Source organism: Clupea harengus, chromosome 5 (assembly GCF_900700415.2).
Source record: "Clupea harengus chromosome 5, Ch_v2.0.2, whole genome shotgun sequence".
NCBI classification, from domain to species: domain Eukaryota; kingdom Metazoa; phylum Chordata; class Actinopteri; order Clupeiformes; family Clupeidae; genus Clupea; species Clupea harengus.
This window is the reverse complement of record NC_045156.1, coordinates 22,287,523-22,305,805: the sequence shown is the minus strand read 5'-3', so window position 1 is coordinate 22,305,805 and position 18,283 is coordinate 22,287,523. Positions and strand designations below refer to the sequence as shown.

Genomic DNA, 18,283 nt, shown 5'->3' with positions numbered 1-18,283 from the left:
CCTGATTTGGTCTTACATCATGGAGTTGATGGCTGATTTGGTGAGGCTCATTAGAAATAATGGCAACTGAAGCAGAAACAAGATTGGCGGTTTTCTCATGCATAAGATGAAAGCCGAATTTGACAGGTGGAAAACCACTGAACTTTTTTTCTGAGACGTGCCTCTGCATGCCTGCTCAGCCTAGTAGCTGCTTCATATGAACTCAGGTAGCTAGAATGCACACTGTCACTTAAATCATTTATACATGACCTGAACTATGTAGACTATTCTGTAAAGAGAAAATCATAGTAATTGACCCAGTTTTGTTATAATGCTTTAGAAATGTCTGCCTTGACGTTGCTATGGCACAACACCAAAGTTAGGATAAGGAAACGAAGTCTGGCGAGTGCCAGGAGTTATTACATGGAGGTCAAATAAACTGAAAATAAATCATTAACGTTTTAAACTAGGACACGGAAAACAAGCTGGCAAACTTTTTTTGAACCATGTTTTTTTATTGACCCACATCAAAAGCCAATGATGGCACACGATATGGTACAAAATATAAATTAAGTCCTTTGGAAAAACGTCAGGTACTTCCAAATATAACCTACTATACCTTAACCCATAACCTCCTGTGTGGGGGACTCAATGCATAGTAAAGAAACATTTGCTACAACAAAACATTTAACTGGTGAAAGTCAGTTCTATACAAAAGGCCACAGAGTAATTGACTGGACTGTTTTGTATAGAGATAACAGAACAGTCATTTGCAGCAGAATACAGAGACTATACTACACACCAATTAGTTATCCAGTTAAAGACATCCTTCCCCCATCACTGTCAAGCTGAATGCTGTTGGATATTTACACACTATTTGGGAATATGATCTTGGTTTAGTCCATTATGAGACAGGAGAACTTGTGTTGTACTGTTTTTTTCCCCTAAAAACAGTCCATTTAAACACCTCATTTTTGAATAGAAGTAATTGTGTTAGTACGTCTCACTCTTTAAAATTCAATTGTAATTGTTAGAATTTGCAACTGTGATTAAGTTTGATGACATGAAATAAAATACAAAAAAATTCCCCAAATTCAAAATGTCTGAATGTTCCCATTGTACCTCTGTCCACATTTAAAACAATCTTTTTCAACCCAAGAGGTGCCAAATGTACTTTACAGTATAATAATTACAATGGAACAGAATAGTGCCTCCTGTTTTGTTTAACAATTTTGGGAGAAATAATTAAACTCTGTCAGGCTGCACCAACCTGGAATTGAACTTTAACTGTGAAGTGTCTGTGTCAAAGGGGAAACAGAGTTCAAATAAAAACAAATAAAACAGCAGCTGAACCATCACATCTTGATTATTATTTGTACTCTCAGGAGCAGGTCATAAAATCTCTCACTGTCTATCTGCCATCATGGAAAAAGAAACAGTCTGCCCTTCACCACAAAGCAATGAAAACTCAAGTTGAAGACCTGATCGGTCTAGACCTTTCAGGAGCTGGTTGTAAAAGTGAAACATTAACACACAGGTAATGTGCAAGACCGAAGACCGAAGCTCACCTTCTTGTGTCACAGAAACCAGCCGCCCTTATCAAAACAGAGATCTCTTGATTTATTGGTGACGACTTTTACAGTGACCTGCCACTTTCTCCGAAACTGCTCCTGCCGAATTGGCGGTTTCTAAGCCCTAGGTTTCATTTCTACAAATACAATACTGGCTCTTCTCAACTGGACTGTTCACCTGTGTAGGTCTTAATAACTTAGTGCTCCTTGATAGTTTATAACAAATGTAATCTTTGGCAATGGTCTGAGGTTTTAGTCGCTGTACAATCAATTGAAAACAAATCTGAACAATGCTGAACAAATCCAAAAAAGAGTTTGTGAAACAAAACTAGAACACACAACAATGGTGGCATTCAGAGACTGACATTTTTTTACTTCCCTGATTTCTCTTCCAACACACTAATGATGCGGTTTGCTACTTTTTTTCCCTGTCCCTTACAGATTCAAATGCATATAAAAAGACTAGTTTTTAAGTGTCTCCCATTACCTGACATGTTACCACCACTCATGCAGGTCCCCATTTGGTTTGTAAGAAAACATGAACCAAACATTTCACAGTGAACTGGCCAGTCTCACTATATCGCCATGCACTGGTCTTTACACATTTTCATCTTCTCACACGTCAGTTTCACATTCTCATGAATACTGGCCAAGACTAACCACTCTTTGACAAGTTCTTTAAAACCACAGGGAACGTCTCTCAGCAGTTCACCAATGCCCTGCTTAACATGCTCTGAAATGTAAATCAATCACATAGGGGGCTCTTCAAATTAGCCTCAGCTAGCTGGAGTTGCGGTGCTTTTGGCCTGTCTGTAGCCTTCAGTCACGTTCTGACAGTCTGAGATGGAGAAAGCGCTGTCGGCCATGTTGCCTGCCTGATAGCAGGCCATATCCCAAGGGCTGTGTAGCCGCCTGTGGCCCTGGCGCTTCATGCCATACTCCTCCCTGAGCTCCAGCAGGTTGTCTGCAGACACGCAGCCCCTCATGTTGCTAGCAGCCATGGCTGGCTTCTCCATGGGCGCAGCGGGTCCCTCACGATCGGGCAGGTCCAGCCGGTCGAAGGATTCAGAGGAGAGAATGCTGTCTTCGCTCACGGCTCCGCTGGGCCGCACTCTAGTGACCCCCTGTGGCAAGGAGGCGGCTAACTGGTCCAGCGAGCCAAACTCCTGCAGGCCGCCAGACGAAAACTTTCCGTTCCGCTTCAGGATGCCCTTGCGGCTTGGCAGGGCCGAGGGACAGAGCGGGGGCTGAGGGGTCTGTGCAGAATCGCTGCTCTCGGGGGGAGGAGGAGGAAGAGGAGTAATAGCCCGACTCCCTCTCAATGGGTTTCTTCAGGATGCCCTTGCGTGGCAGCGGTTCGTTTGTGGGCACCAGAGGTGCCAGGGGAGTGTTGGAAGTGCAGAAGCCGAAAGGGGTGGGGGTGGGGGTGGGCACAGGGCGCTCCTCTGGAGCAGGGGGCGGGGCGTCGTTCGGAGGCTTCTGCTTCAGACTGCCCCGCTTCTTCAGGATCCCCTTGTGGGGCCGGGCAGCCGGTCCCTCCTGCATGCTTTGGGAAACGTTGTTTTCCTTGCGGGATCTCCGAATGGAGCGCTGACGTACTATCTCTCCACCCCCACCTCCTCCTCCTCCACCTGGTCCATGGGAGCGCAGGAGGCAACGCACCTTCAGACTGCTTTCCAGCAAAGGCCGTGAGGTGCGTCGCAGCCAATCGGCGATTCGAATGGGACCCACAGGTTGAGTCTGCACTGTTGCTGCAGCGTTGGTAGTAGCCCCAGCACTTGAGCTGGTACTGGAAGAACCAGTGGTGCCGCTGGCTGCAGTCTCGATCCCGGCCAGCAAAGGCCTTTGGTAGCCCCAATTGAGCCACCAGTGGCCGGCAATCTCCTCCAGTGTGGCCCTGCGCTCTGGGTTAACCATCAGCATCCAGCGAATCAGACCACAGGCATCTGAACACAGATGATTCACATCAACTCAACATCAACACTTCGCATTCACATCAACAATAGGACAATCATCAATAGGACTGGAATACAATTCCACTCAATAGAATACAATACAATAGCACTTTTGACAATGGGGATCCAGACACCTGGGCGGAAATGTATCTACCAGGTTAATTTCCTGTAGGCTGCAGGCAGGTCATTCTAATGCAAAATGGAACATCTCCTTCCAACAGTATATAACAACAACAGCAAACACAAGGGCTGACAAATGGCAATGGCACCCTTACCGGATGGCTTGGTGGGCTTGCGGTACTCCCCGGTGCTGATCTGCTGCACCAAGTTGCAGTGATTGTGCCCATCGAATGGCATGGCCCCATGGACCAGTGTGTAGAGCAGGACCCCCAGGGACCAGCTGTCCACCTCAGGGCCCTTGTAAGGCCGGCCGTTCACAATCTCTGGGGAGGCGTACAGAGGGCTGCCACAGAATGTCTGCAGGTACTCGTCCCCATGGTACAGGTTGGACAGCCCGAAATCTGCTATCTGTGGGAAACAAGGTAATTTGTGCTTTCAGACTATGACCAGTATGATAAGTGAGAGCATTAAAAATTCCTTTAGTCAATAAACTGCTTTTAAGTATTTGTTTTATTCTGACTATGCATTTCTATGAGATAAGCAACGATGAGATCAAATATGTGAAAGGTATTTTTACAGTCTGCGGTTTTATCGCGATCAATAAACCAAAGGATCACATCAAATGGAACTTTTGAAGTGGAAATGAAAGCGAGAGCAAAGCCACGTCCAGCAAACGTCCATGTCCTCCAAATCAGCAAGGAAAGGCCAACATTATCATAACAAATGAAGGAGTTACAAGGGAAGGTGTTAAACGGGAATAGGTGTGAGGCCTCAGGTTTTTGTGTGCAAGAGGAGTGTGAACCTCAGTAAGATATGTGACTCATCAGCTTCTCTCTCCTCTCACCTTAATGTTGCAGTCACCATCCAGGAGAATGTTCTCCAGTTTCAGGTCACGGTGCACTATCCCATTCTGTATAAAAACAATTAAAATAAGAATAATTTAATTAAATATTTTAATCAAATCAATATAAAATCTCAGTCAACAGTGTCTCCAGACTCCATCTGGGGTTAAAACATGCTAAAATGCCACCAAGAATGCAGGTATGATCAATGGATTAGCACTTGGCAGTTACTTCAGGACCAGACGCATTTGTCTCTTCTCATCTGAAATGTTTTCCTTTAGGACGGGCTTCAGCTTTGTTTGTCTCAAATTAGTTTGTTTTAGTCAGATTCACCAGCCTGTGAAAATAAAGGCTTTCTTCTTACATTTCACTCTGAATTATCTTATCGCACTAGACAGGCGTTAGAGCTTTTTTTCCCCCCTCTCTTTAAAGACGGGAATTCAAAACAGAGCAGGCTGGCTTAGAACCAGAGGATTGTTCTGGAATGCCAGCTATGTTCCATTGTCCTTCACCCTGTAGGAGGGCATGCCTCCCGTTGTAGAGGCACAGAACAGCAACCGATCTAATTCTGCAGAGTTAAAAAAAATAGAGGTCATCCATCTCCTTGGGCAGCTCTTTTTCTGCCACTCATTAAGTAATTAATCAATTGTTTTAAGTAATTAATGAGTACAAAATGTATATTTTTAAAGGTTGGTGTGTATGGTTGAGTGGGGGGTGCTTCTGTTTTCATATGTGTGTGTGTGTGTATGTGTGTGTGTATCCACAAATTCTAAATAAAGTGCATGACTTCTTCATTTGCTCTGGATGTAGTGTTGACACTCTATGCAGCTGGAGGGCAGTGGGCCTTAAAGATGGCCTTGACCTCATTACGGTCAACTAAATGAGGTTCACTCAGCCCAGCCAGCTAAAATAACCCTAAAGGGATGATAGCAGCTGTGGACCGCTTAGAAATTAATTGGTAAGATCGCCACAGGTCAAGTTACAGCCTATAGCTTAGTATCCAGGATCTTTCATTGTATAAAACAAGGAAACAGCAAAGTGTCTCCCATGGTTCAAAATATAACATAATAATGATAGAATAAAATTGTTATTTACACTTATTTACACAGTAATGAAATAGTTATCAGGAATGAAACATATATTAAAGTAGTTAGCACGTATTTACACACACAGTTACTAACAGTAACAGTTTCCAGTGTAAATAATTCAGGGCCAAAGTAGCGCATGTGGAGTTCAGTTCAGAGGTCATGTCTGGGGTTGTGGAAGAGTAAGATTAGGACGATACGGTACAGGAGGGGTGTGGGCTGGGCAGTTTTGTTTGGCAGTCTGACTGCTTGGTGGTCCCTGCTCAGTTTCTTTTTCCTGGGGGCAGGGTGTCAAACAAGTGTTGGGCTGAATGTGATTGGTCTCGGATGATGCTGTGGCGGGAGGTGAAGATGGTGGTGATGTCTGGTAACTAGGCCCCGATGATTTTCCCAGCCGTCTTTATTAGGCCAGACACTAACAGACTTGGCTATGTGCTCAGCAGTCTTATTTCTTTACTTGTAGTAGTGAGGGTATAGAAAGAGGGAGAGGTGGTCAGGCAGGCCCGAGCCGGGGTTCCGACTGTGCTTTGTAGACCTTAGTAAAATTAGTATACACCTGATGTAATGTTTTATTACCTCTAGTTGGGCAGGATTGAGGTCAGCCTGGTTTAAATCCCCAGCGATAAAAACAATATCTGGGTTTGCAAACAGGCTCTTGTTTATGTTGTCGCGCAGCTGTGCTAGCAATAGCTTAGAGTTAGCTTCTGAAGGGATATGCACAGCGCAGATGTACACAACAGCAGCTTGCATAGGACAATGGACAGCCTGTCCATGGTCAGCCCTCTGGCACAAAGAGGGTGGCTGCAAGGACACGGCCAGGACATTCAGTCTGCTCGTTCCTGCTCACTCATTAGCAAGTGTGTTTGAGGGAGGGAGAGATAGATAGATAGATAGATAGATAGATAGATAGATAGATAGAGAGAGAGATGGTGAGAGAGGGATGGAGAGAGAGAGACACTGACAGTGAAGGAGAGAGGGAGAGAGAGAGAGAGAGAGAGAGAGAGGGAAAGAGAGAGCAGACGGCTGGCCTCTGACCTTGACGCTGGCGCTTCACAGGCCCAACGCCTCATTACATCTCGTTTCCAACGCCCGCTAAATAATGGGGTTACATAAGCATCGGCCCACGCACTGAACGTGTGTGAGCAGAGAAGGGAGAGAGCGAGGGAGGAGAGAAGACAAAAGGAGGAGATCGAGAGCATGTGTGCGAGAGAAAGATAGCAAGAGAAAAGAAAGAGGGAAAAAAGGAGTGAGTTATGGAATGAGATAAGAGGAAGAGAGAAAGAGAAAAAGAAAGGAAATATGGGTGACTGCCGTGACTTCCTTCATCCAAGTTCTCCTGTTCACCAATTTGAGGGGTACATCCACAAAGTGACAGGCTGACACACTGTGTGGGTTGACAAGGGAGGAGGTGTCCATGCCCGTTAATCAAGTGTCTTTATACATGTATGTATCCTAGATGTAGCAGTCGAGCTATGTGGTATGAAGTCCTGAAACTTCATCAGATGTTTGTGTATCTGCATACCTAGATATATGTGCATGTTGGCAACACTCTGAGTAATGACACAAAGTAATTCTTTGACTTCTTTCACCAAGCAACATGGAAACTAATTTGACTCCATCTAATGAGCACCTACTATGTGCACTACACTCTTCACTGTTGTGTGGTGTTAAGTGACGCTCACCCTGTGACAGTAGTGCACCGCAGACACGATCTGCCTGAAGAAGTGCCTGGCCTCGGCCTCGCCAATCTTCTGCCGCTGGCTGAGGTAGTCGTACAGGTCGCCTCGGCTGGCGTACTCCATCACAATCACAATCTTGTCCTTATTCTCGAAGACTGTGGGGCACACACACACACACACACACACACACACACACACACAGATTAAAACCACAGACAGGATTAGGGGGTACCCACTGTGCTGACTGTAAAAGGAGGGTGGGGGGGGGTGGGGTTGCTGCTTACATAACCCTGAGTGGGTCACAGTCAGACAATGAGCCTTGCGTGACAAGCAGGGTCAGCAAACAGCCCTTTTGGAGAAGTGACTCCCTTCAGAGGCTCTACAACAACATCCAACCAACTCAGCACGAGGCAGCCACCTCAGGCCAAGGCACATTTTGTACGTTTCCAATTATTTCACACACACACACACATAAACAAATTGCTTGTGCAATACTTAATTTCCGAACTAAGTGTTTAACTGAGTTTAATGTTCATTAAATATAACAGACAACATTTATGCTACTACATTTATGAGGATATTTGGTTGATAAATGGACAATGTCTCTGAATGGTTTAAGATTTGATTTTATGCACAGTTTCATAATAATTTGACAGGAATGGGACTGATTATGGACATACCCTCATATATGGTGATGATGTGGGGGTGATTGAGAGAGGACATGATCTCAATCTCTCGGCGAATGTGAATCAGGTCCTGCTCATCCTTGATCTTGTCCTTCCTGATTGACTTGATGGCCACCTTTTAAAAGGAAATGGAACAAAACATATTTGAAAAACCAAGACTGTATGCCACAATTAATATTGATTTTCAATATTGGCTAATCTTGGGGTTGTTTCTTTAACAGGTATAATTTAAATACGTGAATCTCACATCCAAGACTGTTTATTATAGGTTCCACACATATATAAATATGGTCATCTAAATGTCATTGCAAGAGAGAGAGATAGAGAAAAAGTTTTTTCTTTCTTTCAAAAACAATTCCACTGAAATTATCCTTATTTCCTTCCCTCTCTCCCGATCCAACTCTCTATCCATCAGTATCTCTAAGACCCATTTTAGTACAGTAAAAGACAGTGGGACAGTGGGGGCTGGGTGGGTTCAGGGGACTAGTGAGGACAAGGGCTCATTCCACAGTCAATACTGCATTGTTGGCTGTTACGTCAGAGAGGCCCATATAATTCATCTAAGACAAATTTGAATTTGAATGCATAGCTGTTTGTTTGGGTGTGTGTGTGTGTCTGTGTGTATGAACATGCACTAGAGTGTGACGGGATGCTTGTCACCGCACCGATGTACGGAGGCCCAAGCGTTCGTTTGTTCGCTCGATAGTATGAATGAGTGTGAGCGAGTGTATGAAACACCCGTGTCCGGCGAGTTCTGTGTGAGTAGTGATGACTCACTGTGTGGTTGTACTCACTTGTGTGTCTGTACATCACCTCTGTGTGTGTGTGTGTGGGGGGTCCAGGCATGTCTGGTTTTAAATCTCTGTTTGCCTATGTGTGTGTGGCCATGTGTTTGTGCAGCAAACGATACACACATGCCTGACATTCCCCACAGCTCTGTGAGTTTGTGTGTGTGTGTGTGTGTGTAAGAGGACACCCATGGGATGAGAGGGGAGTTTGGCATTTCGCTTGATTAACGGATGGCTCACGCAGAGGACAAACTGGGAGCACTGAAGACCTCTGGCCCTGAAATAACAGGTCATGACGCATTCTATACAGACAGACACACACACACACAAACGACAGCAGCCCTCTCCATTTTTTGAGTCATGCCTGTCTGAAATGTGTGTGTGTCACGTCAACTGTCTGGGAAGTTGTGCTGGGGCACGCGATGAGATAAAAGGCCCACACCTCGGAGGCTCTGGAGAAATTTGATTCCTTGTTAAGGGCTATTGTAGTATGGGAAAAAAGGAACACCCTGGAAGACATGCTTCTTGGAAGACGACAATGAGAAGACACCCCCGCTGTTATGCAACGAAAAAGCGATTTCCTCAGAATGAAACAATAAGTGAGCTCAGAACAGTTGGCCTGCATTGTCATAGAACTGCCACATATCACGGCAACCTACGCAAGACAAAAATGGGCGTTGATCTAAATAGGCTTTGCCATCCCTCACTCTCTCCGTTAAGCTAGAGCAGTTATTCATAGTCCTTTCACCTGCAGGTATGCAGGCCACAACCAGTGGATAACCCCTTATCTTCAATCGGAGCGAAAGCTTCTGGAAGCTGACTTCTATGCTTGAGTTCTGAGTCAGAAAGTCCAGGATAAACTTCCCTCGACACACGGCCATTGGTATTTACCCAAAACACTTTTCTCATCACCTACAGGCACGCCTGTAAGCAAACACTTCTTGACTATTTTAGGATCACTGGCACGTGTGCTGAGGATAAGGGCTTTCCGCTGTTTGTTTAAACTGGACTGCGAGCTCTCCTGTTGAAGTTTCTAACTATTTCACCAGACACCAAAGACTGTGTAACCACTAACGTCACTGAGCAAAACAAATCTGATTTGAAATATTTCTGGGAAGCCCCTAGAAAATGTTCTCCTTTGAGCTAGTCATGGTTTTGTTCAGCAAGGCAAGGCAAGACAAGCTGATTTATCTAGCACATTTCATACACTCATTCAATGTGCTTCACATAAATCAGAGCAAAAGGAACATCCAAAGGAAAGATAGAGACACGTGAAAGATGAAAATATAATTAAAAGAAAGTAAAGAACATAAATCAACAATAGCACAAATAGAATCCATAATAGCACTTCCTTGTTGGGACTGAGTAGTTCCTCCTTCCTTGAACACTCCTGGTTTAAAGTGTGAAAGGCAAAGGGTTGCTTTTGCCAGTGTTGGTCAGAAAAGGTCACAGCATAGACAAAACGCTTTACAAAGCATTGTTTTCAAAATACTTCCACACCTCTTTCTTAAGCCTTTAGACTGACACTCATTGTTACATTTAGAAGGGAATCCACTGTGAACCACCCCAGCACACAATATGGCTCATTGTTTTAAACACATCATAGTTGACATGCTATCACAGCACAGGTGCTTTCTGAGTCCAAATGGTTGGTTCCCAGGAAAAGGAAGGAAGGAATATGACCCCCACAGGTCTGTGTCCCCCCCCCCTTCTGAAAAGGTGGGGGGATCAATAAAGCGCCTACGTCCAAGGTTACGGAGAGATGGCGAGACATGGTTTTGGCTTGGCGTCGTTTGTGATTGGTTGCCAGTCAAGCAAGTTTTGGTGTCCATGAGCAGAGTTGTAAATGAAACGTAACAGCAATGTTGACTTTTAAAAGCACGGGTCAACTTCCTCAGGGATGTTTTGGACTTTGGTAGCATGGGTAAATCCCTGTAGGTGGAACTTTGATCTGGTGGTGTTTGTGCAGCAGCCCAAGAAGGGTAATACTGAACAGATTTTCTTCCCTTACAGACTTTGGAATTCATATTTTGACAGACTCGGGGTTGTTGCTTATTAGATAAATACCACCCTCTCTCTCTCTTGCTCCCTCTCTCTCTTGCTCCCCCTCTCTCTCTCTCTGTCTCTTGCTCCCTCTCTCTCTCTTTTTGTCTAGAGCATAGAACGGCTCGGAATGCAGTTTCATACTTGTGGAATGTTCCTTTCTACCTTTTTTACCTGGGTAGAAAAATAAATAAAGTCTCCCACACAGACACAAAGATGACCCGTACAGTCCAAAGGACCATAGATACCCCCCCTGCCCACCCCTAACCTCCTAATGGAGCTGTTTTCAGGGCCCAGTGCCCTTTATTGTATTGTAACATCTGACAATTTGATGCCATACGGTTTTGATTACACGTAGACAAGTCTTCGTGAACGTGTTGAGAGGGAACATCATCTGCGGTTTGTCCTCAGTTCCAGGTCTTTGTATGCAGAGACACAAGGGAGTGGTTGTGCTCTCTCTGGCAGAAGCATATTTCAGTTCATCTGCTTTAATCTCTGCGTTCACCTTATGCAACTGGTGAGGTCCGCACATGAAATAGCAGACCTTTGTGATCTGTTCGCTGATTTGACGCTCACTGGCATCATTTGTTCATATTATCGCACAGTTAAAACAGAAGCCCCATTTGGTTTCGATGTCAACCGACATGATTCTCTCGACTCTGAAAATGCACATAAGTAACTGCCTAAGGCCTAAATGAGTTCTGCCTAAGCTTTTTTGAAATGTAATTTAATTGAATTTGATTTATATAGCACCAAAACAATAAAATTGTCTCAAGTCTCAATTGTCTCACTTTACTGTCATAATGTCAATTTTTCAACTTTATTTAAATCTGCCTAATTGCTTCTGAACCCTGTTAATCACATATACATTAATCACATATAAACATGCATAATATTACCACAATGTGGGCACAAACTAAAGAGGTTTTTGTTTTGACAAGAGCACAGTTAATAAGAGAAAGGGGATAATAGACCATACACACTGCCCTCCAAAAGTTTGAAACACCTGAGGAATAGCAACACCCTAGTAATACCTTAACTGAATCATTACAAATTAAGGGTAGTTCACAACAGACTCATTTAAGATCAGTTCGGAATGCCAAAGGGTATAGTAAAAACTCTTGCCAGACAGAGTACTTGTATGTCATTTTGATTTTGTTTCTATGCATTCTATGAGAAAATGGGCAGGTTTAATCAGCTTTCATTGGTCGGGAATCAGTCTATTATAGTTTTAAGGGATGACGGCTATTCAAAAACAGAGTATGGTGCTGATGGAATAAATCAATGGAACAAATACACCAGTATCTGGATAATTGATTTACAGGTTTGGACCTTAAAAGACCTTTGTGTTCAGAGAAATACTTGGCTAATCCAAAAGTGACCAGATTTGATTGGTGCTACCATCAGAAACCTTGATTATTGACAACGATCATTTTACAATTGATGTGCTACTGACCATGTAGGCTACTGAAGAGAATACCAACATGAAACACACCAACCACTTAAGGTTCCAAGGTTATTATGTCGTCAATAAAATCACCAGTGAAAAAAATATTCCAATTGTTTTACTGTCAAAACATGTGGGCTATTTCTGAACATAAAAGATGTGGGAATTACTCCTTGAAACTGGTCTGTTCAGAGTTAATGGGTGTCACAGCAGTAAGACAAGGATGCTTAGATTTTTTTGCTTTGTTAACAAAACCAGCAATCCATAATGCCACCCTAACCGGTTTGTCGGTTAGGTGCCTAATGTTTCCCAGTTTTCGGTGAGTCACGTCATTTCACCAATACACCAGACAGCAGGTGCACTTTTCACAATTAGCAAGTTATCCCTTGGTACTGGGCCAGACATATATTACATACCACAGTATGTTTACATGCAATACTCTATAGGTCTTTGTTTCACAAATTATCGTTTGATTTAATTGTGGTTGTTGGGAAAAATCTAGTTTGCACACGAGGCATATAGGCTACATACATGCAAACATACTCAGTGCTGTTCAAATGAAGCTTATCCTATCACAATTCAACACCAGGCCTATACAAGACCCAAACTATATCTGCTACGTAGCCTATTTCAGTGAAACTGCCTAGACTTCCAGATGTTCGAAGCCTACTCACCAGTCTCCCTGATCTTTCGATCGCCTTCTTCACTTTCCCATATGTCCCTTTTCCGAGAGTCTCGAGGAATTCGTATCTGTGTTTGAGGTTGTGTTTGTGGTGATGTCTCTTAACCGCCTGCCGTTTCACCGGAGCGTGACAAACCGAGTTTCCACCTGAGAGCGACTTTTCAACAGGTGAGGCGGCCATGTAATCATTTAAAGTTGGTAAACGTCCTCCACCGTGTAACTTACTTGAATCCATGTTTTAGATTTCACTTATTTAAAATAAGACAGCTACTTAAATCTTTCCAACGTTTCAAACATGTCCTGGTGTCGTAGCCTAGACTATTCCTCAGGTGGAACTATGTCTCTTCAACGCACCAGAAGTCAACAACTCTGCGCGCAGGCTCTCTAATTTGAATGCCGAATATCTGCGGTTGGTCCTCTGTGGGCGGGGACTAACCGGGTCTAACAGAGCGACGGGTTGCCAGGTCTAGTTCTGAGGCCGTTGGGAATGCTCATGGTTGAGAGCAAATGTTAAAGGATCATAAAATCTGTGGTAGGCCTCCACAAGTTACCTCCTGTAGCCTATGTTTTTAGACCTCAACGCCTAATATTAAGGCGTTTTTTAAATCTCATAAAGTTGTATTGTAGTGGCATTAAGCAAGACCATTTCATTGTTTTGGCACTATATAAATCAAATTGAATTGAGTTTATTTTACAGAGATTTATGGTTAAAAAGAATTCAATAGCAAGTTAGCAACATTAAGTGAATTATAGTTTATCTCTCATCTCTCCTTTTCCTGCGTTTGTTGATTAAGCCTTAGACATTTTCACATTACACACTGTCTGCAGGGGATCAGACCCCCCTGCACATGCAACTACTCAAGATACGCCACACCCAAGGAACTGCACAGGGCTCACTGCACTGACTCAAACAAGTCAGAGAGGCTGCTCAGTCATAATACCAATTGCCTTTTCACTTTTCAAATGCTGAAATTGTATCATAGCTTTATTGTACATTTTGTTCCATTTGATTTTTTGTGATTCAGAGAAAAAATGAAAGTCTGTTTTTGAATTGTTAAAAATGTAAGCATATCTATGATATGCTGCGGACTGATTTTCATATTACAAATCACGATTAGAAGAAGAAGCTGAAATCTTCCAAATCTCCATGTTTTAACCATACCTTTTTTTTACCAGTTCAAGAAGGTTCTCTGACATTTGCTTTTTTTTTTTAACTGTATTTTATGATTGAAATTATCACTGTAACAGGGATGTCTGCAATGGATACGGGTGACCAGGGTGAAGAGTTGCAGAGTTGAGTAACATTTCAATGACATTTTGTTCAATATTGGACAGATTTTAGCCAATGCTATGTTTTGCTTGTGTTAGAATCTATAATTGACATCGTACCCACATAACAAAACAAATTGAGTCATATGTTGAGGAGTTATAAAAAAACAAACAACATGCCATTGCCAGGCAAATCCAACCAGAATCTTTAAAATGAAGGCATTGTCTTGACTGAAATACTACAGAGCCTCCTAAGGGTTATGGTGGGAGTTATTTTTTTGACGGTGAGTTTTTTTTTTTTAAACTATCTTTGCGTTCCCTCGCAATACCTTTGCATTCACTCCCTGCATCCCGCAGATCACTGATGCTTTCTTTTAGTGAGCCCTCTCATTCTAAGTATTTGTTTAAGTTTACTTTTACAGATTACATAGCCATGCTTATCATTAAGCAACTACATTCGTATATTTAATGGCAAGTTCAAAGTACAATTCTACTAGCGGATCCATGTTGTGCCGTTGCACGTTAGTGGCAAATATAGAGTGAGCAGTGGGATCGCAAAAGGGTTGTGAGATAATGCAAAAGGTTGGCTGTTGCGTGGGAACGCAAAACTTATTGCGAGGAAATGCAAAACTCATTGCAAGGTAATGCACAAGTATTATGTCGGAATTCAAAACGTATCGCGAGGGGAATGCAAAAGTATTGCGATGGAAAATACAGCAAAATACAAAAATACAGTATTTTCAAGACACAATTGTACGGAGCCCTACGGAGCCCCCTAAGGGTAATAGCGTTTTTTTTTATGGTGAGATTTTTTGAATATGTAGATATAGTTTTTTTTACTGCTCAATGATAAGCATGGCTATGAAATCAGTGAAAGTAAACTTAACAAATACTTAGAATGAGAGGGCTCTGTAAAATAAACCATTACAGTGATCTGCAATAACACAACATGTTAACACAACATGTATAGGGGCCAACACACTCTCATGGCCATACACTTGACCTTGTCAATACAAAGAGTCTTATTATCACTTTAGTTGTTAAGGATTTGGCATTGTCTGATCGTTTATGCATCTTCTTTGATGTATTTATGTCCCCACAAATTCAGAACAGTTGTGTGATGATAGGAAACAGAATCAGAAATGATCACACTGGTGTTCTCTTTGAACAGGCACTTTCAAAAACGTGTCAACCAACAGACTCAGTAGACGATGGATAATTTTAACTCAAAAATGGTTAACATTATGGATGATATTGCTCCATTTAAACTCAAAAGAGTCACTGAAAAGCGGAAAGCACCATGGAAACAAAACCCAACGGTCAAACTCTTAAAGAGAGAGTGTAGGAAGACTGAAAGAAAATGGCGCAAATCTAAACTTCTCATCCATTATCAAATACACAAAGAGATGCTACGCAAATATAACTCTGAAACATGTAAAGCAAGACAGTCTTTCTTCTCTAACATCATTAGCAAGAATATGAACAATGCTCGAGTTCTTTTTTCAACAGTCGAAAAGTTAACTAATCCCCCTTCACAATTAGGACCCGAGCTTGTCTCCATAAATAAGTGCAATGAGTTTGCATCTTTTTTCAAAGGTAAAATTGATAAAATCAGACAACATCTTATCTCAAATGCAAATCACTCAAAACCTCGAACCACCAGCGACAAAAAGAGCTCACTTAACTTGATGTTTGAATTTAGCTTGATTGACATTGAAATTCTTGAAAACACAGTACAAAACCTCAACTCTTCCACATGTGAATTGGATATTCTACCTAGCTTTTTAAAATCTGTCATTCACCTTCATAACGACAAATCTGCTTTAAATCATAAATACATCATTACAGACTGGCACATTTCCTAACTCCCTGAAAACAGCTGTTGTAAAACCCCTACTGAAAAATAATAACCTGGATGCCTCCACATTAAACAACTACAGGCCCATATCCAATTTACCATTCGTAGGCAAAATTCTTGAAAACATTTTCTTTAATCAGCTAACCACATTTTTGACACTGAATAACTGCCTTGATGACTTTAAGTCAGGTTTTCGTGCTAAACACAGCACCAAAACAGCTCTTGTTAAAGTTATAAATGGCATACGCCTAAATACAGATGCAGGTTAAGCATCAGTCCTAGTATTGCTGGACCTTAGTGCAGCCTTTGACACTGTTGATCACAACATATTACTTCACGGACTAGAACACTGGGTTTACGTCTCAGTGGTTGTTATCAAGTGGCTGAAATCACTTACAAGACAGGAGCTTTTTTGTTGCAGTTGGCAACTGCACCTCAACACCTACGTCCCTGACCTGTGGAGTCCCCCAGGGCTCAATTTTGGGTCCACTTCTATTCAACCTTTATATGCTCCCACTTGGACAAATCTTAAAGAATAATTTGATCTCCTATCATAGCTATGCTGACGACACACAAATGTACTTAGCTTTGACACCTAATGACTATGGTCCCCTTGAATCTCTTTGTCATTGTATTGAGCAAATTAACCACTGGATGTCTCAGAACTTTTTCCAGCTAAACAAAGACAAAACTTTTTTGGTAAAAAGGAGGAAAGATGTAGGATTGCCAACCTTCTTAACAAAAAAGTACTTAAAGCAAAGGATACTGTCAGAAATCTTGGTGTCCTCCTAGACAGAGATCTAAATTTTACCAGCCACACGAAAGCAATTACTAAATCTGCGTTCTACCATCTCAAAAATATTGCCAAACGTAGGGGTTTTATGTCAAAAGATGACTTGGAAAAACTAATTCATGCCTTTATCTCCAGTAGGGTTGATTACTGTAATGGGCTGTTCACAGGCCTTCCTAAAAAAAAACTACAGCTTCAAATGATACAAAATGCAGCAGCCAGAGTTCTTACAAAAACAAAAAGAAACTGACCACATAACCCCTATACTGAAATACCTGCACTGACTCCCAGTAAGTTACAGGATTGACTTTAAAGCACTGCTTCTTGTTTTCAAGTCACTTAATGGGATAGGGCCAAAGTATCTGACATGTTTCAGCAGTACGTACCACTAAGATCTCTCAGATCACAGCAGAAATATCTATTAGTGAAACCCACTGTCCGAACTAAACAGGGTGAAGCAGCACTCAGCCACATTCCCATCTACACTAAAGACCAAACTTTTCTCAGATGCCTTCTGCCAACTGGCTATGAACAGTTCATTGAAGCATTATTGCTTACTGTAGTAGACCAATGTTTTTTTATTATTCTTTTGTATGCTTTTATTTCCTATCTTTTACTGTTTTTATGCCTTAATGTTCTCATATTTTATGTCCTATCATTTACTGTTTTTATCATCATGTACTGACCTTTTGCTTTTATTTATGTGAAGCACATTGTATTGCCACGGTGTATGAAATGTGCTATATAAATAAACTTGCCTTGCCTTGCCTTGCAGGGAGGGAGGGAGTACATATGTATTGCCAAAACATTGAGAGGGAACGCAAAAGTACCTTAAAAAAATATATTCTCACCATCACCATGGTCCTAGGGGGCACCGTGGGATCCAGCTCATCATTTGGTTAGAAATGATACCAAAACTCGCCCCCTAGTGATCAACCCAAGAAAAGAACATGGGTAAATATTTGGGGGAAGAATGGGGAATATGTGGTAGGCTTATGCAAAGCTAGTTCAAATGAGTGAAAAGGTAGTTAAAAAAAAAGGTAGTTCCCACCTTGACTCTTTGGAGGCTCCGTACAATGGCACATTTCCCCATTCCCCATTCTGTCCCCAAATAGTTAGAGAAATGGTGAGAAATAGTTTTATCGAGGTACTTTTGCATTCCCTCGCAATACATATGTGCTCCCTCCCTCCCTGCATCCTGCAGATCACTGTAATGCTTTAGTTTAGTGAGCCCTCTCATTCTAAGTATTTATTTAAGTGTACTTTCACTGATTACACTGCCATGTTTATCATTAAGCAGTAAAACTATATCTGCATCTGTAATGCCAAGTTCAAAGAACAATTTTACAGGATTTTTATGTAGTACAGAATGTAGGCCATTGCGTGGGAATGCAAAAGTATTCCGTGGGGACACACGGAATCTCAAAAGGTTCAAAGGTAGCTCAAAAAAGGTAGCTCAAATTTTTTTTCCCTCACCATTAAAAATACC

General features: G+C 42.2%; 1 protein-coding gene across 1 annotated transcript; it reads right to left on the bottom strand.

The window, feature by feature from the left end:
- Window positions 1–473: 473 nt before the first annotated feature.
- nuak2 (NUAK family, SNF1-like kinase, 2) lies at window positions 474–13,274 on the bottom strand. Its single transcript, XM_012824834.3, is given in 7 exon segments — window positions 474–2,842; window positions 2,844–3,496; window positions 3,781–4,033; window positions 4,470–4,535; window positions 7,235–7,386; window positions 7,912–8,032; window positions 12,870–13,274. Coding segments are annotated over 7 exon segments (2,004 nt in total). The 5' UTR covers window positions 13,113–13,274; the 3' UTR covers window positions 474–2,326.
- Window positions 13,275–18,283: the final 5,009 nt, after the last annotated feature.